At 41.1% G+C, this 25,196-nt stretch overlaps 1 protein-coding gene across 6 annotated transcripts in view; it reads left to right on the top strand.

The window, feature by feature from the left end:
* Positions 1 to 25,196, top strand: part of MIPEP (mitochondrial intermediate peptidase) — a 190,736-nt gene that overhangs the window by 147,637 nt on the left and 17,903 nt on the right. For 4 of the 6 annotated variants that reach the window (XM_034664986.1, XM_034664984.1, XM_011226792.3 and 1 more), the window contains 2 exons: positions 15,529 to 15,650; positions 18,785 to 18,878. In XM_034664986.1, the coding sequence (XP_034520877.1) occupies positions 15,529 to 15,650; positions 18,785 to 18,878 (216 nt within the window). The remainder of the gene's footprint in view (positions 1 to 15,528; positions 15,651 to 18,784; positions 18,879 to 25,196) is intronic. The other 2 variants (XM_034664985.1, XM_002920661.4) reach the window with 1 other exon arrangement.

Raw genomic sequence — 25,196 nt, 5'->3', positions numbered from 1 at the left:
TTTCCCCTATGATCCTCTGTGCATTGTCTTATATTCCACATATGAGTGAAACTATATGATAACTGTCTTTCTCTGATTGACATATTTCGCTCAGCATAATACCCTCCAGTTCCATCCACATCCATGTAAATGGTAAGTATTCATCTTTTCCGATGGCTGAGTAATATTCCATTGTATATATATACACCACATCTTCTTTATCCATCCATCTCTCTGTGGACATCTCAGCTCCTTCTACAGTTTGGCTATTATGGACATGGCTGCTATGAACATTGGGGTACAGGTGCCCCTTCAGATCACCTCATTTGTATTTTGGGGGTAAATATCCAGTAGTGTGGTTGCTGGATTATAGGGTAGTTCTGTTTTTAACTTCTTGAGGAACCTCTGTACCGTTTTCCAGAGTGGCTGTACCAGCTTGCATTCCCACCAACAGTGTAAGAGGGTTCTCCTTGCTCCCCATCCTCACTAACATTTGTGGTTTCCTGTCCTGTTAATTTTGGCCCTTCTGACTGGTGTGAGGTGGTGTCTCATTGTGGTTTTGATTTGTATTTCCCTGATGCCGAGTGATGTGGAGCATTTTTTCATGTGTCTGTTGGCCATTTGGATGTCTTCTTTGGAGAAATGTCTGTTCATGTCTTTTGCCCATTTCTTGACTGGATTATTTGTTTTTTGGTTGTTGAGTTTGATAAGTTCTTTATAGATCTTAGATACTAGCCCTTTATCTGATACTCATTTGCAAATATCGTCTCCCATTCCATAGGTTGCCTTTTAGTTTTGTTGACTGTTTCCTTTGCTGTGCAGAAGTTTTTATCTTGATGAAGTCCCAATAGTTCATTTTGCTTTTGTTTTGTTTCTCTTGCCTTTGGAGATGTGTCTAGCAAGAATTTCTGTGGCCAAAGTTGAAGAAGTTGTTGCCTGTGTTCTCCTCTAGAATTTTGATGGATTCCTCTCTAATGTTTAGGTCTTTCATCCATTTTGAGTTTATCTTTGTGAATGGTGTAAGAAAATGGTCCAATTTCATTCTTCTGCATGTGGCTGTCCAATTTTCCCAACACAGTTTGTTGAAGAGACTGTCCTTTTTACATTGGATATTCTTTCCTGCTTTGTCGAAGATTAGTTGACCATAGTGTTGAGGATCCATTTCTGGGTTCTCTATTCTGTTCCACTGATCTATGTGTCTGTTTTTGTGCCAGTACTATACTGTCTTGATGATTACAGCTTTGTAATAGAACTTGAAGTATGACACTGTGATGCCCCCAGGTTTGTTTTTCTTTTTCTGCATTCCTCTGGCTATTCAGGGTCTTTCTGGTTCCATACAAATTTTAGGATTATTTATTCCAGCTCTGCAAAAGATGTTGATGGTATTTTGATAGGGATCGTATTGAATGTATAGATTCCTCTGGGTAGCCTAGACATTTTAATAATATTTACTCTTCTAATCCGTGAGCATGGAATGTTCTTCTATTTTTTTGTGTCTTCCTCAATTTCTTTGATAAGTGTGCTATAGCTTTTGGAGTACAGATCATTTACTTCTTTGATTAGGTTTATTTCTAGGTATCTTATGGTTTTTGGTGCAATTGTAAATGGGATCAATTTCTTAATTTCTCTGTTAGTGTATAGAATTTACTGTGCATTGATTTTATATCCTGCACTTTGCTGAATTCCTGAATGAGTTCTAGCAGTTTTGGGGTGGAGTCTTTTGGGTTTTCCACATAAAGTATCATGTTATCTGCAAAGAGTGAGAGTTTGACTTCTTTGCCAATTTGAATGACTTTTACTTCTTTTCGTTATCTGATTGCTGAGGCTAGGACTTCTAGTAGTATGCTGAACAAGAGTGGGGAGAGTGGGCATCCCTGTGTGTTTCTGACCTTGGAGGAAAAGCTCTCAGTTTTTCCACATTGAGAATGATATTCACTTTTTGTAGATGGCTTTTATGATATTGAGGTATGTTCCCTCTATCCCGACACTGTGGAGAATTTTAATCAAGAAAGGATGCTGTATTTTGTCAAATGGTTTTTCTGCATCAATTGAGTGGATCATATGGTTCTTGTCCTTTCTTTTATCAATGTGATGTATCACGTTGACTGATTTGTGAATGTTGAACTGCCCTTTCAGCCCAGGAAGAAATCCCACTTGGTCATGTTGAATAATCCTCTTAATATACTGTTGGATACTATTGGGAAGTATCTTGGTGAGAATTTTGGCATCCATGGTCATCAGGGACATTGGTCTGTAAATCTCCTTTTTGGTGGGGTCTTTGTCTGGCTTTGGATCAAGGTAATGCTGGCCTCATAGAATGAGTTTGGAAGTTTTCCTTCCCTTTCTGTTTTTTGAAACAGCTTCAGAAGAGTAGGTATTAGTTCTTCAAATGTTTGATAGGATTCCTATGGAAAGCCATCAGGTCCTGGACTCCTGTTTGTTGGGAATTTTTTTTTAAAGATTTTATTGATTTGACAGAGATAGAGACAGCCAGCGAGAGAGGGAACACAAGCAGGGGGAGTGGGAGAGGAAGAAGCAGGCTCATAGCGGAAGAGCCTGATGTGGGGCTCAATCCCACAATGCCAGGATCACGCCCTGAGCCGAAGGCAGACGCCCAACTGCTGTGCCACCCAGGCGCCCCTGTTGGGAAATTTTTGATTACTGCTTCAATTTTCCTGCTGATTATGGGTCTGTTCAGGTTTTCTATTTCCTGCTGTTTCAGTTTTGGTAGTTTACATGTTTCCAGGAATGCATCCATTTCTTCCAGATTGCCTAATTTTTTGGCATATACTTGCTCATAATATGTTCTTAAAATTGTTTGTGTTTCCTTGGTGTTGGTTGTTATCTCTCCTCATGATTTTATTAATTTGGGTCCTTTTTCTTTTCTTTCTCATAAGAGTGGCTAGAGATTTATCGATCTTATTAATTCTTTCAAAGAACCAGCTTCTAGTTTCATTGATCTGTTCTGTTGTTCTTCTGGTTTCTATTTCATTGATTTCTTTTTTTTTTTAATTTTTATTTCATTGATTTCTGCTCTAATCTTTATTATTTCTCTTCTCCTGCTTGGTTTAGGCTTTATTTTCTGTTCTTTTTCCAGCTCCTTATGTAAGGTTAGCTTGTGTATTTGAGACTTTTCTAATTTTTTGAGAATGGCTTGTATTGCTCTTAGGACCACCTTTGCTGTATCCCAAAGGTTTTGAACAGTTCTGTTTTCATTTTCATTTGTTGCCATAATTTTTTTAAATTCTTCTTTAATTTCCTGATTGACTCATTCATTCTTTAGTTGGATGCTCTTTAACCTCCAAGTGTTTGAGTTCCTTCCAAATTTCCTCTTGTAATTGAGTTCCAGTTTCAAAGCATTTGGTCTGAAAATATGCAGGGAAAAAATCCCAATCTTTTGGGATCTGTTGAGACCTGATGTGTGACCCAGTATGTGACCTATTCTGTAGAAAGTTCCAGGTACACTCGAGAAGAATGTGTGTTCTGTTGCTTTAGGATGGGAGGCTCTGTATGTATCTGTGAAGTCCATTTGGTCCCGTGTGTCATTCAGAGCCCTTCTTTCCTTATTGATCTGCTCAGATGATCTGTCCATTGCTGTGAGTGGGGTGTTGAAGTCCCCTACTATTATTGTATTATTATCAGTGTGTTTCTTTAATTTGGTTATTAATTGGTTGATATAATTGGCTGCTCCCAAGTTAGGAGCATAAGTATTTATAATTGTTAGATCTTCTTGTTGGACAGATCCTTTATGTGTGATATAGTGTCCTTCTTCATCCCTTACTACAATCTTTGGTTTAAAATATGATTTGTCTGATAGGAGTATTGCTACTCCAGCTTTCATTTGATATCCATTGGCATGATAAATGGTTCTCCACCCCTTCACTTTCAATTTGGTGGTGTCCTTAGTTGTATAATGGGTCTCTTGTAGACAGCATATGGATGGGTCTTGCTTTTTTTTTTTTATCCAATCTGATATCCTTTGTCTTTGATTGGAGCATTTAGCCCATTTACATTCAGAGTAACTATTGACAGATATGAATTTAGCACCATTTTATTACCTGTAAAGTCCATGTTTCTGTAGATTGTCTCTTTTCTTTCTGCTCTGTATTACTTTTGGGCTCTCTCTTCGCTTACAGAATCCTCTTTAAAATTTTTGCAGGGCTGGTTAGAGATTACTAAAATTCTTTTAGTTTCTGTTTGTCCTGGTAGCTCTTTTATCACTCCTTCCATTCTGAATGACAGCCTTGCTGGATAAAGTATTCTTGGCTGCATGTTTTTCTCATTAATACCCTGAATATATCATGGCAGCCCTTTCTGGCCTGCCAGGTCTCTGTGTATAGGTCTGCTACCAGTCTAATGTTTCTATCATTGTAGGTTAAGGAGCTCTTGCCTCAGACTGCTTTCAGGATTTTCTCTTTATCTCTGAAATTTGCAAGCTTCACTATTATATGTTGGGGTATTAATCTATTTTTATTGATTTTGGGGGACATTCTCTCTACCTCTTGAACTCGAATGCCTGTTTTCTTCCCCAGGTTAGGGAAGTTCTTGGCGATGATTTGCTCAAATATACCTTCTGTCCATCTCTCTTTCTCCTTCCTCTGGGACCCCAATAATTCTAATATTGTTTTACTTTATGCCATCGCTGATTTCTTGAAGCCTCCCCTCATGGTCTGTTAGTTGTTTTTCTTTCTTTTTCTTAGCTTCCTCCCTTTCCATCATCTTGTCTTCTATGTCATGGACTCTGTCTTCCTCCTTATGTATCCTAGCTGTTAGAGCATCCAATTTAGGCTGCATGTCAGTTAAAGAGTTTTAATTTCAGCCTGATTATATTTTATTTCTGCACTAAGAGATTATCTAGTCTCTTTCATGCTTTTTTCAAGCCCAGCTAGTAACTTTATAGTCATTATCCTGAGTTCCAGCTCTGAGATTTTACTTATATCCATATCAATTAGATCTGTGGCAGAGAGTATTACCTCTGGTTCTTTCCTTTGTTGTGAATTTCTCCTTCTAGTCATTTTGCCCAGAGAAGAATGGATGAACGAGAATCAAAAATATCAACCACAACCCAAGTGAAATACACACCAGACAAATCCTAAGAGTGTTAGAAACCAAAAGAAAAGAAAAAAGGGAAAAAGGAGAGAATATAATCTCCTTGATGGACAAAGCAGGTGATCCACATGGTCCTGGGTATATTTTGGTCTGTTTGTTAGAAGACACTAAATCCCAAAACTGTAAAGAAAGCAAAACATTACATATATATATATGCACACACAAATAAAATTGAATACAGTGAAAGGAAGCCAAAAACGAAGAATGTATCTATAAAACATAAATGTAAAAATGAAAGTTAAAAAAAGACTTAGAAACAAAGAGTTGATAAAATAAGAAACTAGCTGAAAAGAAAAAAGGGAAAAAAGGAAAGGAAAGAATTAAACTGAAATATAAAAAATCATGAGAAAAAACTTTGAATTCTATATACTATTTTCCCCTAGTGCTGGAGTTGTGCAGTTCTGTGTGCTTGGCAAACTTGGTATTCCCCTGGTGTTCCAGCTGATCTTCTGTGGAAGGGGCCTGCTCTGCCGATTCTCAGGTATCTTTGCCTGGGTGAAGTTGCACTGCCCCTTGCCAGGGTGCTGGGTTCAGTGTAAGATGCTTCAGTTTCTTCTATGTGGCTTTTGTTCCCTGAAGGCTTTCTGTGCCACCACTTAGAGAATGAAAATAAAAATGACCAGGGGCGCCTGCCTTCGGCTCAGGGTGTGATCCCAGCGTTGTGGGATCGAGCCCCACATCAGGCTCCTCTGCTATGAGCCTGCTTCTTCCTCTCCCACTCCCCCTGCTTGTGTTCCCTCTCTCTCTGGCTGTCTCTATCTCTGTCAAATAAATAAATAAAATCTTTAAAGAGAAAAAAAAAGAAAGAAAATAAAAATGACCAAGCCCCAACTCCAGCCCCAGAGCTGAAAAGCTCACAACCCCTGTCTTCAGTAAAACCCTCAGGGAAAAGCAGTCTTCCCTTTTGTTTGTGCCAAACTCCCCCCAAAATAAATAAATACATCTTTACTAAAAAAAAACTGTTCATTATTTTCTATTGTCTTCTAGTCACTATTTCATCTATTTCCGCTCTGATCTTTGTTATTTCCTTCCTTCTGCTAACTTTGGACTTAATTGGTTCCTCTTTTTCTAGTTCCTTAAGGTATAAAGTTAGGTTGATTTTTTTTTTTTTTTGAGATCTTCCATCTTAAATCTGCTTTTGCAATATCCCATAGATTTTGATACGTTGCACCTTTGTTTTTCTTTGTTTCAAGATATTTTTTTATTTTGCCTGTTGGTTTCTTCTTTGGCCCATTAGTTCAGAAGTATGTTGTTGAATTTCCAAATATTTGTGAATTTTCAAGCTTTCCTCCTGTTATTAACATCCAGTTTCATGTCATTGTGGTCAGAGAAGATACTTGGTATGATTTCTGTCTTCTTAAATTTGGTAAGACTTGTTTTGTGACCTATCATATAATCTGTGCTGGAGAATGTTCTGTGTGTGCTTGAGAAGAATATGTAGTCTGCTGTTGTTGGATGGAATGATCTGCATATATGTCTGTTAGGACCATTTGATCAAAAGAATGGTTCAAGGCTAATGTGTCCCTGTTGGCTTTCTGTCTGGATGGTCTATCCATTGTTGAAAGTCTGGATGGTCTGTCCATTGTTGAAAGTCAGGTATTGAAGTTCCCTGCTATTACTGTCTGATTGTCTGTTTTACTCTTCAGATATGTTAGCATTTGCTTAACATAGTTAGGTGCTCTGATGTTGGGAGCATATGTATTTACAGCTGTTCTATCTTCTTGATGAATTGACTCTGTTAACACTAAATGATGACCTTCTTTTTCTCTGTTACTGTTTTGTCTTAAAGTTTATTTTTTCTGATGTAAGTATAGCTCTCCTTGTTCATTTTTGCTTCCCATTTGCATGGAATATATTTTTACATCCCTGCACATTGAGCCTTTGTGTGTCCTTAAAGCTGAAGTGAGTCTTTTGTCAGCAGCATAGTTGTGTCTTTAAAAAAAAAGAAAAAATCCAGCCAGCCACTCTGTGTCTTTTAATTGGAGAATCCAGTCCATTTACATTTAGAGTAATTATTGTTAGGTATGGAATTACTGTGGCCATTTTACCAATTGTTTTCTGTTTGTTTTGGTATCCCACTTCTTTCGGTGAATGTATTCATACCAGAGCTGTACCTGATTGTGTCCTGTTCTTACAGGGGTCCCTGTTGCTCTCCTGGGTGGCCTCCTGATCACAGAAGCCCTCATATTCTGTGGCAGTTCTCATTGCCTGAGCATGGGTTCCTTTAGAATGGAGACGAACCTCCTTTTTCTTGTGAGATGGTTCAGGCAAGGGGAAAAGCAATGTTAAGGAGCAGTGTTAAGGAAGGAAAAAGACAGTGTGTCTTGGTTACAGTTCCATGCTTGTTGTTTTTCATTTATTATCTTATTTACTTAGATTAATATCACCTATCCATGTTTCACCTAATAAGCACTTTAACAACATAAACATTTGAATCATCCACACCTTTGCTGTGCTAATGGATTAGCTTTGACAGATACAATCCAGTATTTCCAGGGTTTTTGTTTTTTTGAAGCTTTTTTCCCCAGTATCCATATGTAAAGAAAACTGACAATTGAGATTGACATACTAAAGAGATGTACTCCTAATTAATATTTTGTGCATTGATAATGATATGCTGATGTTACTATTAATTGCCTGAAGAGATTTGGTCAGTTTGTTAAGAACATTTTTTTCTTCTAACACTGGGTCTTCTGAAAATAGGCCATAATTCTACCATTAGCATAGAAAATGTCTTCCAGTTGTCATTAGGATTTGTGTCATAAACCCACAAATACGGCATAGGAGTCTGTTTTGGGGTTAGAAAATTCTCTTAATGGTACTTTGGGAAATTATTCAAGTTTGAATGGTAATGTGGAGAAGGATTTATGTAACGTGGATAAATATTTTTATATACTGGAGAACAGTGTTAACATTTTAACTTACTCTTATTATTATACTTAGGTTTAGGATTAATATACACAAACCAGCCTTCCCCTGGCTGTCAGCTATTGGCCTCTCATAGATCCCAGAGGCCTCCCCCAAGTCCAGCAGTGTTAACATTTTAACTTATTATAACACTTATTCTTATTATCATGTGTATAAGGTCTTTCCTTTTTTAGCTGTAAAAAAAGCTACGTGGTGTGTTTTTGATGTGATTAAGCTAGTAAGATAGAAATTAAATTCTAAGTCGTGGGTGTCAAATATAAACACACAAATCATGCATAGGAATATGTTCTGAGGGTCCAGAATTTGAAATTAGGGTGATTATAATCCCATTAGTGGAGAGCAGTAGGTCACATCATTCAATTTGATACTTTAGGATGTACAGTATGGAGTAGCAAGAGAGCAAGAGAGCATGGGCATTGATTTTAGAAAGACACCTGGCTGTGAGTTCTGTCTCCACACATGGGACCTGTGTGGTCATCAGTTGGAAAAACAAAATATCAGTGACTTAAATCAGATAACAGTTCACTTCCTCCTGCCTGACAAGGCAAGGGTGTGCAGATAGGGCTGGCAGACTGGTGGTTCCTCAACATTTGCCTTTGATCTGCGTCCAAGGTCACTTCTCAAGGCCAGCAGAGAGGGGGAAAGAGAAGGGGGGTTAAGCAGCGTTCTTTTGAAGGACAGGGTTGTACACATTACCTCCACTCACCCGCGCATACAAGAACATAGCGTAGCCACTCGAGGAACCCTGGGAAGTGTAGTCTCTGCCAGAGCAACTGCAGCCTTGCTCAGACGTGTTGGGGGAAAGAATGTGATTCTGTTTCTAAGAGGAAGAAGGAAATGAGGAGGGCTTGCTTAACAACTTCTGCCGGAAGCCTTGACCAAATTACTCTTTCTTGATTCTGTTTGTAAAATGTAAAATGTTAAACTATTTATAAAAATTTACAAAATATCTATAAAAAATGTCATCATCAAAAGATTTTGACAGAGACATTTAATAAATACAGGTATCCCTTCCGTATTTTCAGGGGCTCATTTCTCTTAGTAGTACTTCTGAAGACAACTCTCACTTTTTGACCTAAATAATAATACACATTTTCTATTGCCATGTAACAAATTACCACAGACTTCCTGGTAAACCAGTCGCCATCTCAGTTTCTGTGTGTCAGGAGGCAGCCCAGCATAGCAGCATCCCGTGCTCGGGTGTCACAGGCTGCAGCCAAGGTGTCCTCCAACTGCAGTCTCATCTGGGGCCTGACTGCCTCACCTGGGTCATTGGCAGAATTCCTGTCTTTGCAGCTGTGAGACCCAGGGCCCCGAGTTCTTGCTGTCAGCTATAGGACACCCCTGTGTCTGAGAGACCACTCCCACATCTTAAATCCTTCCTCCCAGATCCGAGAAGGTTCGCCTGGCTTCCTACCAGGTGGGCTTCTCCAACATGGCTTCTGACTTCCTCAGGACACCACGGAGGGTTTCTAGAGTGAGTCTGCTAACCAGACAAGATGTTATATATAGCACAACTAATCATGAAGGTGACCTTCCACTGCTGTTGCCATAGTCTGCTAGTTAGAAGCAAGGCACAGCTCCTGCCCACACTCAAGGGGAGTGATTTCACAAAGGTGTGAATGAGATCATGGGGGCCACTTGAAAGTTTGTCAAGCACAATAGCTGTGTTTCATTTAAAATCACTTTATATTACAAACGCAGAATTCCTGTTTGTTTGGCACTGTCATTTCTCAGGTTTTGGTAAAGCGTCAATAGGGACTTTTTTATCAAATTAGAAATACCAGTCCATATTGATTCATGGAAAATATATATGTACGCATACATTAAGAGAGAGAGAATATAAACGTGAGACGGCAGATCGAAAAATATCTCCTTCTGCTTTCCATTGTGGTTGACCACTGTTGGATGCCACAGATTTGGTATCATAAGAGGTACTCCACAGGGGGTGCCTGGGTGGCACAGCGGTTAAGTGTCTGCCTTCGGCTCAGGGCGTGATCCCGGTGTTATGGGATTGAGCCCCACGTCAGGCTCCTCCTCTATGAGCCTGCTTCTTCCTCTCCCACTCCCCCTGCTTGTGTTCCCTCTCTCGCTGGCTGTCTCTATCTCTGTCGAATAAATAAATAAAATCTTAAAAAAAAATAAGAGGTCCTCCACCAACCAACAGTATTGTGCGTAGAGAATGTAAAAAATCAAAATGGTCTGTCCATAAAGACTAGCTCAGGAATTTGCTTCTTTCTATCGAGTTGTCTTTTAGTTCCCTAATGATGACAGGTACACACTGAACAGTAGGCCTTTATGAGCTTGCACTGTGTTGCCAGGCCGTTGTTTGTTCGTTTAGTCTGCACACCCTAGGAAGCACGACACAGATCATGTACATAGTCCAGACCTGGAGATCAGGCGTCAGAATTAGCCTCGAAAGTCTTATATCATCTATCAAATAATGTAGTAAAAAATGTAGTTTAAAAAAACAACTATTATTCATAGTCAGTGTAGGATTCAAAATTTGCTTTTAGCTCTGTAGTATCCTCTTATTTGTGACAGGGATATTATTCCTGGCCTCCTCATTGCAGTCAAAGGCTAATTTTTCAGTAACATTGCGCGTCATCCTGAAAAAATCCTACAGTGTCTGTTCATGCATCCATTCATCCATCCATCCGGCAGACAGCTGTTGAATTCCTGTTGTAGTCCCCATACAGTGCTAGGTCCAGACATACACACAGTATTGTGGTCTTTGCTCTTAAGGAAATTTCAGTTTGTGTGACACACACCAAAGAGACAATGGGTGTCATTCCTGTTCTCATGCAATTAATGTCACCGGTAAGACTGTTTTAAAATAAATTTTAGCTAAATGCATTTATACACATGTAGCTAGAGAAGAAAAAAATGATGTGCTATTTGAGAGTATAACTAAGAAAAATGACTAGTTCTACCACTGAACATTTAACATGTAGTTAATGAGTGCTTACTCTGCACTGGCCCCTCTTCTGGGTCTGAAACTGAAATAGATAGTAGGTAAACAGCTCCTTTGCTGCCTTTCCATTCCTGACCCTGTCTTTAATTTGTTTGGAGGAAAATCACGTGGTTAGGAAGGAGCTACAGCGAATAAGAATCCTCAAAGGGGGGGGCGCCTGGGTGGCACGGCGGTTAAGCGTCTGCCTTCGGCTCAGAGCGTGATCCCAGCATTGTGGGATCGAGCCCCACATCGGGCTCTTCCGCTATGAGCCTGCTTCTTCCTCTCCCACTCCACCTGCTTGTGTTCCCTCTCTCGTTGGCTGTCTCTATCTCTGTCAAATAAATAAATAAAATCCTTAAAAAAAAAAAAAGAATCCTCAAAGGGCCTCCCCTTTCCTGAGTTCTAAAGCAAGTGATAGTTTCCACAGAGTTTCTAGAATGTTCTTCGCCTGCTGCACATTCTTGTTTGTGGAATCACTTAGAGTGTCTGACCAAGAAGTCTGTAAGAGCCATGCCTTGGGATAGTGTCAGGGTTGGAAGTTCTACACTTCCAGTCAGAATAAAAGAAAAACTGCAAAGGTGTTTGTATCCTTTGTTTTAAGACCAGATCTGCACATTACACTTAAAAGGAAGGGTGAAGGGGCGCCTGGGTGGCTCAGTTGGTTAAGCAACTGTCTTCAGCTCAGGTCATGATCTCTTGGACCTGGGATCGAGTCCTGCATCAGGCTTCCTGCTCAGCAAGGAGTCTGCTTCTCTCTCTCTCTCTCTGCCCCTCCCTACTGCTTATTCTCTCTCTCTCTTTCAGATAAATAAATAAAATCTTTATTAAAAACAACAACAACAAACAAACAAAAAAACAAAGGAAGGGTGAAAATGTCTGTCCATCCAGCAGTATCCTTTAAGAAGAAAAACGCTTCGACTTCAAAGGAAGAGCATGTTGTCATTTCTGAGCTTAAAGTGAAATGCTGTCTTTTCCTTTTCCTGACAAACGAGTGAAATTATAACAAAGATCTAATATTAGGTTGAATTAGAAGGAATTCAGCTCTTTGTGGTTACACAGCTGTGGAACTGTAGGTCTTCGTCCACCATAAACTTGCAAACCACTGATGAAAGGTGTCAGGTGGGTGTAATTCATCTAGTGTGTCTTGAGGTATGGAAAGGGTGTAGTACTGAACTCAAACCTGTAATTAAAGAACAAGACACAACGAGGTGCACATTGTGCCAGGATATCTGGATCCAGGGAGGCATGTTGCTATAAGGCAGACGCCGTGGCAGCTCAGGAAATTGAGCATTGCACAAACCCTGATGTCTCTTTCTACACTTCTGAAAGGTCTTATTTTTATTACTCTGTTTATGTGAGGACTTAGTTATGAGCTGATGACACGAACGAACTTAGAAATTTCTTTTTTTTAAAGATTTTATTTATTTATTTGATAGAGATAGAGACAGACAGCGAGAGAGGGAACACAAGCAGGGGGAGTGGGAGAGGAAGAAGCAGGCTCATAGCGGAAGAGCCTGATGTGGGGCTCGATCCCATAACGCCGGGATCACGCCCTGAGCCGAAAGCAGACGCTTTACCGCTGTGCCACCCAGGCGCCCCGAACTTAGAAATTTCTTAGCTCGAATCAAATGCCTCTATTGAAGAAGGCCTGCTTTCAGGGCAACAAAAAACTGCATGCAGCTGGGATCTAGACTAAATTAAACTCTGCTCTGTACTACAAACACTACCACACTAGTTATGGCAGATCACCAAGAAGACGTTTCAAAGAGAGGACCCCTTCAATAGTGTGCTTCCTGTCTTGAGGCGTCCACCTTGAGAGACGTTGATTGACATCATCAGTAGCATAAGAACCAGTATCAATGGAATATCAGACTGAAACGGCAGGCCATATTCCGTTACAAGAGATAGCATTGTATCCCGGTGGCTATACATGAGAAAGATTACCAGTGGTCCATTAAGATGCCAGCATAACACAAAAATTGACATAGATCCCCCTTTTGTGATAAGACAGAGTATACAGAACTGTTGTATGTGTTATAAATGAATTCCAAAAGATCCAACCCTTTGACTAAAAATTTAGTTACTCAAAGTTTATCATAATGGAATTTGACCCAAAGATGGTCCTTGACTTATTTGCCTTCAACTTAAAAACCACTTGCATAGGAAACAGGATGGGACAGAAAGCCTTTCTCTACTTTCCATGCTCCCCATGCCCCACTGAGGATACCTGTTGGCTGGAGAAGGTGCAGTCACATTCTCCCATCCCAGGTGAGGCCACAGTTCGTCTTTTAGGGCCTCAGCTCCACCCGCCCTTCCTGTGTTCATGGTGCTGGCACCTGTGCCTGGGGCCAGTGAGGAAGGATCCGGGTCTGGTTTCTGTAACAGACCGCAGGTAACAGCCTTGTGAGTGCCCCCACCCAGTGTTGGCGCTGGCTTCGTGCAGTCAGAAACCATGCTCTCTGCTTGCGGCTCCCCACGGCTGGGATCTCCAGCATGGCACACCACAGGAGCAAGGGACATGTCTCTTTCCTTTCAGAGCATGACTCCCAAGGTGCTCACTTAATTTCCAAGCATAGCCATTTTGGAAAACAAAGAAAGTGAAAACGGAGGGTCATTGTTTCTCTCTGCCATGACATCCTTATATTCAAAATCAGTTTCGGCGCTCCAGCACACCTTCCTTTTTTTTTTTTTTCTCCCATTTGCAACTTTCCATTTATTTGCGCTATTCCTTTTTTTTTTAATAGTTTCTTTTTTTTAAATTCAAGTGTGGTTGACACACAATGTCACATTAGCATACCTTCTTTTATAACAGCTCCTGTGCTCAATGCAGACAAAATATTTGTCTTAATGTGTTGGACACACGCAGAGAGTAATAGCGCTGTGATCTCATTGTTAGAGTCCCTGTGTAGTAGGTAGAAGACTTAGATAGACGGTTCTAAAACGTGCCACACACTGTGATCAAAGAACTGTTTTTTAAAATATTTGTTCTTTTTTTTTTTTTTTTTTTTTTTTAAAAGATTTTTTTTAATTTCTTTATTCCACAGAGATAGAGACAGCAGCGAGAGAGGGAACACAAGCAGGGGGAGTGGGAGAGGAAGAAGCAGACTCATAGAGGAAGAGCCTGATGTGGGGCTCGATCCCGTAACGCCGGGATCACGCCCTGAGCCGAAGGCAGACGCTTAACCGCTGTGCCACCCAGGCGCCCCTAAAATATTTGTTCTTAATCAGGTAGAATTTGCTTATCTAGTTTATAGGTTTATGCTAAGGATTACACCTTATACTTTATTTTCCGGGGAATTAAAATATTTGTTAGAGAATGATTATCTTTGTTAAAAAAAAACAAACAGGCTTTTAGACTTATTGTGGTGATCATTTCAAAATATATACAAATACTGAATCATTATGTTGTAGACTTGAAAGTAATGTATCAATATACTGAAAAAATTAAATTATGAATGAAAAAATAATATATCCATCTCTCATTAAAAACCAAAAAACTGAATAAAGCTCAGTTTTTTGGTTACATCTTTAAAAAAAAACTTAGGCTTCAGTTTTTTTTCTCAAAAAATGTAATGCCAACTAAAGCACACATTAGGAGACAGTGGATTAGTGCATGTTTGTTTTAGAAAAGTAAAAAATTTTAGGTCATAAATATGTCTTTTGAGGACCACTTTCGTAATTCTAGCTTTTGTTGTCGCAACACTACCGTGAATGGCTGTGGTAAGTTTATGCGTTGGCACTTGGATAACCTTCCTGCTACCAACCGGTCAGAATGTAGTTGTTTCAGCCTTTACGTACCAAGAAAGAACAGTATTTGTTGGACGAGAATTTTCCAGTGGAAGAGTATTCTTCCATGAAAACTCAAATGGCCTTTCTTACAATAACTACATCGTTGTCCTCCAAAACTCCAAAAAAAAAAAAAAAAAAAAAGAAATGGATGTGCCTAGTGCCAGACCCATAATTCCCTCTCCTGGTGTGGATGACCAGGCATTCCTAGCAGGCTACAGCAGATGTGGAAGTCCATCCCTGCTCCATTATCTTCACCCCTCCTGCTGACCGTGGGCTGTCCTCTCTCCGTGTCTGTCACAGAAATGAATCCCAGCAGTGATGACCTTGGAAACAATTAGATGTGGCAGATTTGGTTTCTTCAAGGCCCCTCTCCTTGGCCTGCAGACGACCACCTTCTTGCTGTGCCCTCATGTGATCTTTCCTCGGAGCCCATCCCCCGTGTCCTTCCCTTCTTATAAGGACTCCAGTCCTACTGGATTAGGGCCCACCCTAACTGCTTCAGTTTAGCTTGACCACCCTTTTAATGGCCCTATCTCCAATACAGTCACATTCTGAGGTATTGGGGTTAGGGCTTCAACATATGGACTTTGGGGACACACCAGTCCATAACAGTGTATAAAATGTGGGAAAATACTACTATCGTGAGTGACACGGCCCTCTAGAGTTAAATTTAAATTAAAACCTTTGCGATTTTCCTTATGTGTTTCCCTCGTGTTCTGAAAATACAAAGACTTCATATTTCCTGTCCTGTGTTTTTCTTTTGGCAGGCCTGGCAGCTTCGATTCAGCCATCTTGTGGGCTACGGTGCCAAGTATTACTCTTACCTGATGTCCAGGGCAGTAGCTTCCATGGTTTGGAAGGAGTGTTTTCAACAAGACCCTTTTAACAGGTAATGAGGGGGAGGAATTGTCCTCCAATGCCGGTAACCCCCCACCCCACTACGTCTGAAGCCAGGCTGAGAACCTCAGCCACTTACCACCTAGCACACATCACACCTTCTGGCTGGGCCTCCCTCCCACTTCCAGAGACAGAGCCTGGCCCCGAACCTCTGCCTTGCTCTGTAGCACTGAGCAGCTGGGACACGCTGGTGATGGCACCCTCCCGTCATGCCCTTAGGGACCCTTTGTTTGACAGCTCTTTGCTTCTCCAAAGTGGCCTGGACTGCTCTGCTTCCATGCCTCCTCGGTGGGTTTTCTTAGTTGTTCCAGCCCCTCTCGTCTGTACCCTGCCGCTCAGAGCTCCCTGTTCTTTGGACAGGCTTCCTTATTTTCGGTACAAGCTTCCAAGGATTGTCTCATGGGGAACAATACCTGATTTCCTTTTTATTGCCCAATACAGGACTTGCTGCTGTTGTCCATTGGGAGCAGCACCATTGGAAACTTTGATTATTGATGCTGGTGTCCACTTTGTTCTGGAAAGTTCCTCCTCTGCCTGACTTTGGGACACTTTCTGTCCCTGTAACACAGTGGCAGTCTGAAGAAGGGGAGCTTCCCCCCGGACCGTTTCTCCATGGCTCCCCTTCGTGGGGTCCGCTGACCACCGCTTAGCGTTGATAGCTGCAGAACCCCTGCCCCACATGGCTCCCCACTGCTTCCTCCTAGGTGCCCTCCTGAGCAGCCCCTCTCACCATTTCCATCATCAGGATGGGCAGTAGTTCAGACAGCACAATCCGCGGCTGTCACAAGCATGATTTTGTGGTGACTCTCGGCCCAGTCCAGAGCATCTTTCATCAAGTTCGCTGGTGACTGTGTGAGCCTTTAATGGTTCTGTGAGGGAATCCAGCTTGATTGATTTCAGCTGGGGACACATGATGCCCACCCCCTTCCCCACAATGGAGGCAGCCCTGCGCAGTGGTGGGCTGGAGAGGGAGAGGAGGAGGGAGAGTGGGGTCTGGGCTGGGCAGCCCTGCATCCCCCAGTATCTCAGTAAGCTCCACCCTGCAGGAGAAGCACAGGATTGCTCCCGTGGCGCCCTGAGTGGGCCTCCTCCTCCTTCTCACAGGCTTCCCATCAACACCAGGAACCGTGGGGAAGTCAAGTTCTGGTCGCATGGAGTCCTTAGAAGGAGCTTCCTTTGAAAGCAAACCACTAATTATGATCTGGTCTAATACTCTTCTAAAGCATTTTATCTCCTCACCACACAAATAAACACATCTCCAAATACCTCTCAGGCAGCCGTGGGTGATGTAGTATCTTCACCGCTCTTATGTGGTTTAAAATTAATGGCACCTTGGATTTTTAGAGTGCCCTGAAGTTTCCGTGTGGCACATTATTTTACATTGATGGCAACACTGGCGGAGAAGGTACGTCTTGTGAGAAGAACCTGAGGCTCAGAGGGTACAAGTAGTTTGCCCGAGGCTCCCCAGCGAACAGACTGGAGTAAGATTATAAGGCAGGTCTGCTAATTCCTAGCCCCTTCTCCCTCCCTGTGTCCTGCCCAGCCCCCAGCTTTTCATGCAGTTGGATGTAGTTTTGGATTTTCTTAGCATTTAATAATCACATTCAGTTCCAAAGCCTTTTGAACTTGAATCTGATGTAATAGAATTTTTAAATGTTTTACAGCTTGGTACCCACATGTTATTTTGTCTTCCGCCCTTTGCACACTGCAGACATTTGGTCTGCTTTTCAGATTTTATTATTTTCTAAGGACCTAAAGCCAAAATTGACTGTAATAAATCAGCTTGGGGGATTATGATTCTTTACTGGAGATTTCTATAAACTGGGCAAAATATTATCTTGTTTAAAGGAACTGCACTTTACTAGAAAACCACATACTATTAAATACATATATTTCCAAGCATTTATATCTTGTTTATATGTGCATTCTTGCCTAGACATGTAGTTTGCCATACTTTTATAGACGTGTAAAAGTAAGCTAGTAAAAATACTCACTGGACTCGAAAATTTCTAACCTATGTCAAAAGATCCTTTTTGGTCCCACTTCTGAAAAATCACCAGACTGTAAGCCTCACCAGAAAGCCAGGCAGTGCAAAACTGAGGCCTGAAAGCAGAAGTCTGCCCGAGGGGAGGGGAGCTGCAGACTAGGGCTGGCAGGAGATATGGCCCCACAGGCCAGGGGTCGCACAGGCCCTCTCAGCCACCCCCGTCCCCTCCTTGGGTGACCCCAGCCTTCTGTCCATGTTTCCTTATTCATGACACACTTTGCCTTGGCACTCACGTAGTGTTTGATCTCAGCATATTTTTGATACTTGTAATACGTCAAAAATTCTGATTAGAAGCCATGTTTGCAAAGCTGCCCATACATAAAGATGCCCCAGAAATAGTTGATTGAAACATCATAATTTGTGTAACTTACATCATCATGGTGTGTAGTCATCTGGCATTAAAGGAATTGCATTTTCCATAAAACACAAAAGTAGCACTAAATAGCTTGTGTCCAGGTGCCAGTAAGTTGGAGAATTTCTATCTGTAAAAGTTCTCCAAAATCTGCCTGCAGGTATTATTATAGACAGTGTTCCCAATAGAGCCCAGCAGACAAAGGACATCACAAGATGCAGATGGGCCGTTCCTTTCTTTGCCTGCACCACCAGTGTACTTACGTGTCAGTTTCCTTTTCCATCAGTTACCCTGAGCCGAGCTCTCCCTCTCCGGGTGTAATTAAGCCTCTCCTGCCAGCTTTGTCTCCTTCACTTTTATTTCACAGTATTATTTTTCTCCTCTGTTTCATCTCAGCGGAAATAATTCCAGATCTCACTTTAAGATAACCCAAAGGTGAGGGAAAAGGGATACCTTTTACTTATTATATAATACCTAAACTAAATTATCCTTTCTTCGAAGAGAGGTTGCTTGCTATGACGCAGAAAGCTGAAAATTCAATTCTCGTTTTATAGTAAAGATTTCACACCGGGTTTTACTTTTTAGAATAATTTAAAAATTGGAATTAGAGTTTTAGAAGGAAGAAAACAGAGGGCTGAATTTTCCCGTATTGGCAGCTTTTCTGAATATGGTGTCAGTGTGGCTTCATTTTGAGAACCTAGGACAGGTGTGACCGGGGCTGTAACAGAGTCTCCTGTCTCCCCACAGGGCGGCAGGGGAGCGCTATCGCAGGGAGATGCTCGCACACGGCGGGGGCAGGGAGCCCATGCTCATGGTGCAAGGTAAAACAAAACAAGGACTGGTAACTTTTCCGTCATCCTTTTTTAAAAGGTTTTCTGGGTTATATATATTTTTAAATGTTGAATTATAGTTGACATGGCATATACTGTTTATTAGGTTTCGGGTCTACAACATAGTTGTTGGACAGGTCTGTACATTACACCGTGCTCACCACTGTAAGCGTAGCTACTATCTGTCACCAAACACTGTTATTACAATATTATTGACTATATTCCCAATGCAGCTTTTCATCTCTGTGACTTACTTATTTTATAACTGGCAGCTTGTACCTCAGAACCCTCCATCTATTTCGCCCATCCGCCCGCTGCCTTCCTGTCTTATGGGTTTTATGTTTAAGTACTGGCTCTTCGAGTTATGTTTTCACACCATCCATAATGAAAGCTGTTCATATTCAATTCTCCATACGTTTTTTCCCTTTAGAGATGAGGCTTCAGCTGTGTGCTTTGTTCTGAGCATCTATTTATTATATCCCAAAGAACAATTTAATTTTTAGTTGCTGCGATTTATTTCGATGCTGGCATAAAATTTCAGGTTTTAACTTTTTAAATGTTACTAACACTCTAATAGGAAATTAATAAATTTGTCATAAATTATCAGAAAATTTGCCTTTAGGTTTTAACAGGTCACAGGTATTTCTTTAGCTTAAAGAACTCATTTATTTCTTACTCCTTTATTTCTTTCTCTAAAAGCTTAGCTAGGCCTTTGCTAGAAATTCCAAATCATTGGGCTGGACTTTTTACCCATTGAAAAATTAGAACCTAATTAAATCTTCTCTTTCAGGTACCACAATGCTTGTTTTCCTGTGTAATATGGGAGGGTTAATTTTTTCATTTAAGTATTTTCACTGAAAATTTAATTGTAAATGGAAGTGACCATCGTGATTTTTCATAAAATGTTCTCAGAAATATTTTCAGGAAGATGTGAATATTACTGAATATTCTCAATATATCAACAGGTATATTTGCCGCTGACCCCTCTAGCTGGTAAAAATTGCTTTTCGGAAATACACCTGATATCGGAGAAGTAGGATAGTAATGGGTCTGACATAAATGTTTCCTTGCTTGCATCTGTTCAATCTAATACCTATTGCCCGTTTTCACAGATCTTTCCTTCAGCTGTTCGTTTACTCAGCATGTCTGTGTTTGAGTGCTCGTAGGTGCCAGGCAGTGTTATGGCTCTGTGCTGTGCTGAGGGCAGGAGCGAAAGGCACATAGACAAACACCCCAGTTCTTCTGGAACTTACGTTTCGTCAGCTTAGCCAGAGGGTGCGGTCTTCCAGGAACAATCTGCCCAGTGCCACAGTATGTTTAGGAAACAAATCAGCTGGCCCAGAGAGCCTACAGTTTCATTAGCCTGGCCCAACGGAGATGACAGAAGTCCCCCACAACAACACTTTGGTCTCCCATTAGTACACTGCGCCTCCGAGTTGTCCTGAGATGCAGAAGGCCTGGCGGTGGTGCCTCAGTTTCCGTTCGCACCTTAATGGCCTGTCCTGAGCTCTGCTACCTCCAGGGAAGGGTTTTACATGGTTTGCACACTTGATTAATTTAATAAATCCTTTAGCACCCCATGAGGCAGGAAGGATCCCAATTCCCATTTTACAGATGTTGAAACAGGTCAGGTCCTTGACCTGTGTAAGAGGCGATGAGTAGGACAGTCAGGATTTGAACTTGTGACTTCTGGCTGCAGAGACTATGCTTTTCAGCAGTCTCTGCTGTTTCATGTGTTTGCAGAACAGGACGCCGAAGTAAGGGTCTCTTATGGACCCACGTAAAAGGAAAATTCCTCAGCTCATAATAATAAACCACCGAGAGCACGTATTGTGTATTTCTCAGCTGGTAGTTTATGGTCCCTCACAGAAAGCCCACTGTGAGTCAAGCCGGGATGCTGCAATTTGCTTTCTCCTGTAGGTTTTCTGTTATGTATACTCTCCCAGTAGCCATACTTAGCTTTTCCTCTTTGAGACCAGGATCTAAACACTGTCTGCACATAAATATTAGCTTACATATGGTTCCCTCAAAAGAAAAAAAAAAATCAGATCCTTTTCTGTGTTTGTCCTTTGGCTTGTGTATTTTTCTACTCACTTCCAAGAATGTTGTAACAAACTTCTCTAAAAATTCTGTTCTTTATATGAAACATCATTGTGTTAAGAAATTTAATATTTTCCACACTGAAATTCTCACACTTGGGAGAGAAAAACAAGACTGTGGTTCAAACCAGAGATGATAAAGTATTCAGATTCCAGTTCACACCAACAATAGAATGGTTCTGCTTTTAAACTTTAATATTTTTCTTAATGTCGTTCTGTCAGATTTCATTAATTCACACGATTTGTTATATGTCAGAGATGAATGGGGGACATGCAGAGAAGTTTATGACTGTTGTCACTTTATAGGGCTGGATTTGTAAGACAAGACCAGCAGTGGCTTCTCATTTTCTTGTCGGCAGCCAGCCTGTACCCCCAAACAGGAGTGTCTTACAGGATGGCTCATAGCCAAACACTGGTATCCCCAGGAGTAGTGATTGGTGCAATTACTAACAGTTGTGATATAAAAGTTTAAACAATCTAGTAGGTGTTATTCTTGTATGAAAATGTAATTTTTTATAGGTGTTACTTAACTACTTACTAGGTAAACATAAAGAGTTACAGAGTTATATTAAGTAGCAAAAGATAAAGAAAGAACACCTCCCTTCGAACCATGTGCCTCCCTGACCAAGTGACAACTTTATTAACCTCCTTTCTTTAAGACTTCTGTTTCACGTGAACTCTGGGCAATTCCTTAGAGTCAGAATACCTCTGCCTTGCACTCATGCTCTTTGAACGATACTACACAAAGAAATCAAGTATGCCATGCTTTTGATCTTTGAATAATGGACGACACAGGTGACCTGTTTTTAGAATGAGTTGTCATGAGCTCCGAGTCCCTTGATCTTTACTGGTGGCACCAACAGATGAGCCTCCTTGTGGTCAGAACCTGGTCTGAAGAACACAGCATTCCTCTTTCTTTCCTCTGGCTGTTTGCTCCACGGTCATCAGTTCAAAGCTCCCGCCGCACAGCCCCGCCTGTGTGCTGACTCCGGCTCTGCGCCGAGGGAGCCCCACAGGGCAATCCCAGTCATGGTTAGAGTCTGTATTTGTCCTCTCAACACTCTAAACACCATTTGAAAGCAATGCAGTGGCTGCCTAGTAGTTCGAACAGCATTGCCCTCTGGGAGAAGAGGACAGATCACATGGTACAGCCGGCCAGGATCCGCGTTCTAGCTCTTTTACTTCTTGAGAAAGCCCCTCGCCCTCCCTCGGAGATAGAAGGTGTGATTTGAGGTCATGACTTGACTTCCTTCTGGTGTGCTCGTCCTCAGCACGCGTCTCAGCCTGCCGCCGCGGGGGCGCGTGTGTGTCACCCAAGTGATAAAACAGATGCAGTAGAAGGAGCGTTACAGATTGAAGTTACGTCCTTATCTGCTTTTAAAGACATTCGCGGCACATGTAAAGAACTGTGTTATAAGCACAATATTCGTTTACTTAATCCCCCCGCTCAACAGTTTGGCAATACTTGACCGAAACCAGCTTTCTTCGTTGCCAGGAATTCTGGGGTGAGGTTGGACTCTTCGTATTCAGTTGCCCCTGTTGAGTTTTTCTGCTCTTCGTTCTATACGCCACCCGCCAGGGCTTTTTGGTTTATATTAAGTATCACGTTTCTGAGTCATAAAAGAACTTAAAGGTTTTGCTTAAAAGAAGCAACGATGATATGATATTTTCATTCATTTTGCTATTTTTAAAAGTCTATACTAGAATACTTTTAAGTGTGCCGTGGTGGACACGATCCAAAGTCCAGTGTCTGTTGTAATCATTTCAGAAAATGTATGGTTTTCTAGAAGACAAATATGCAGTAAGATTTGTGAATAGCAAGGGAGTAATATTTTGCACCCGCTGGGAAGCAGAGTTGTTTCTTACTACACCAAATACAAGAGTGGAATGATGTGACTATGGGCGATAGAAATTGTATGATTTCAGCAATTTGTGAATGACAGATGAATTACTCCTGCGGATCTTCCTTTGTAAACTATCTTTCTGTGTTTTATGTCCTCTAAACATTTGGTAAATAGCCCTTGTTGAGTTTTTAGGTTCAGATTTATCTTTTAGATAATCAGAGCAAAACTAACATTTTGAGAAACTGCTGCATGCCAGGTGCCTTCTGATGTGCTACCTAATTTAGTCCTCATATGTAGGTCATATGGTCCCCATTTTCATAGATAATGAAACTTAGTCAAAGTTCATTCTCTTTCTGTGCCGCCTCTCCTCCTGACTCCCAAGTCTTCCTCAGCTGATCTCTCAATTCTATCTTGAGATCAAGCTGGTCTTTAGAACATGGGAGACATCAGTGACATGAGCCTTGAGGCCTTCACGATCCCCGCAAAGTGCGGTTTGTTGTTTTTAATGTCACATCCTAACTATTCCCATTGACATCAGAGAGGCCTGCCTGATATCCACTGATCAGCAATAAAATTTTCCTTAATGTGTTTTTGTAGGAGCTCCTTTAGATTTTTGTGGTAAAGCTATCAACTTAGTTTATAATCATTTTTAGTCATGGTGGTTCTAAGAGAAAGATTCTCACCACAGCCAAATAAGCATGATGCCCAGGGAAGTTTCATGTTTCTGCCTCTGGTTATAGCATTCCTTGTGCTCTACCCTTCAACCTTTGCACAAAGAATTTTGTGGGGGAAAGGAAAGGTTAAAGTCCATGACTTTCACATTCCAGGAGGTAATTTCCAACACTAAACAACTTTACTTCTGTGCTTGTTTCCAGAAAAGAAACTCTCAGCTTCATTTTTGTGTCTCTGGGGCCGAAAGCAGTATGCAAGTAGAGATACAAAGTAATAACTTGACAAAGTTTTTAAAAAGACCAAACTTCAGATAAGACTAAAAGAAATAGTAGATAAATGAGTTCATTCTCAGTGGAACACCCTTCAAACTGACTCATGAAACCAAAGTCTAGAAGCCCACAGGGCCTTACCTTAAGCTGATTAAAATCATAATACCTTACATTTCTGCAGAGCTTTATGGTTTTTAAAACATTCATTTTTGCTATAATTATCCTGTATCATCTATTCTAACTTATTATGTATTATTTTTGTCCAAGTAAACCAGAGGATTGTGGTTTATATTCCAAGAGATCATCCCTATTGTACCTCAGGGAGATTAATATAATCAAAAGTGATAACTACTCTTTTCTTTAAAAACCTTGGTCCTAGTAGCAGTGAGCGCACCGGCACTTGGATGTTGGTTTCACACCATTCTCCATTAAAAGGAACCAGGCTCCGTGGAGAAATGGTTGATTCTAGGGCTGACTGTACAGTGTGAGCCAGGAGCACCCGGAAGTAAGAAAGTACTCAGAAACACACACAAGGATGGGCGTGTACGTAAAAGGAGGCAAACGCCCCCTTAAAGAGTTCCTGGTGGCCAAAGCTGTAACAATTTGTGCAACCAAATAAATAAGGCAGTTATTAGAATATAACACAAAGTATAAAATTTAATGTTTGTGAGCTCATACTGATGTAAATGATTGATTAAATAAATAAATAAGGGAAATAAACAAATCTCCCATGCAGAATTTCAAATAATTTATGTCTATAGTCCTCCCTCAAGGAAATGGAGCCTAACTCTCCACCCCTTAAGTGCGGGCTGTGCAGAGTGACTTGCTTCCAAAGGAATCCAATGTGGAAAGGGGTGGCGAAGAATTACAATAACTCTACAGAGGAGAAGCTAAGAAATACTTCCTCAGTCAGGTGTTCAAGGTCAGCATCAGCTGTGAAGCCATGTTGATAGGTTGTCCCCTGGATATGATGTAATAGAAGGGGTGCTTCCCCTCTGTGGTCTTCCTTCCCAAACCCATAACCCAAACTGAGGGATATAGCACAAAGTATCTGAACAGTCACCTCAAAGCTGTCAAGGTCAGGGAATCGAAGAAACGTTCAAGGTCCGGAGGAATCTAAGGAGGTATGACAGCTCCGTGCCGGGTGGTGTCCTGGATGGGACTTGGAGCAGAATGAGGACATTAGATAAAAACTAAGGAAATGGGAATTAAGTATGACTTTAGTTAATAGTAATATCGGTTACTGTTGTGACCAATTGGTTAACCAATAAATATTGGTTAAGTAGTTGTGACATGTGTGGCCAACCAAAGGAAGCTATTAACACCAGAGGAGATGGACAGACTGACTGGGTGTGCTGTATGGGAATGCTCTGTCCTCACCATTCTTCAGTAAATATAAAACTATCTTTATAATTGTCAGTATAA

This window comes from Ailuropoda melanoleuca, chromosome 7 (assembly GCF_002007445.2).
Source record: "Ailuropoda melanoleuca isolate Jingjing chromosome 7, ASM200744v2, whole genome shotgun sequence".
In the NCBI taxonomy this organism is placed as follows: domain Eukaryota; kingdom Metazoa; phylum Chordata; class Mammalia; order Carnivora; family Ursidae; genus Ailuropoda; species Ailuropoda melanoleuca.
The sequence above is the reverse complement of the archived record's forward strand: the minus strand, read 5'-3'. Positions and strand labels throughout refer to the sequence as shown.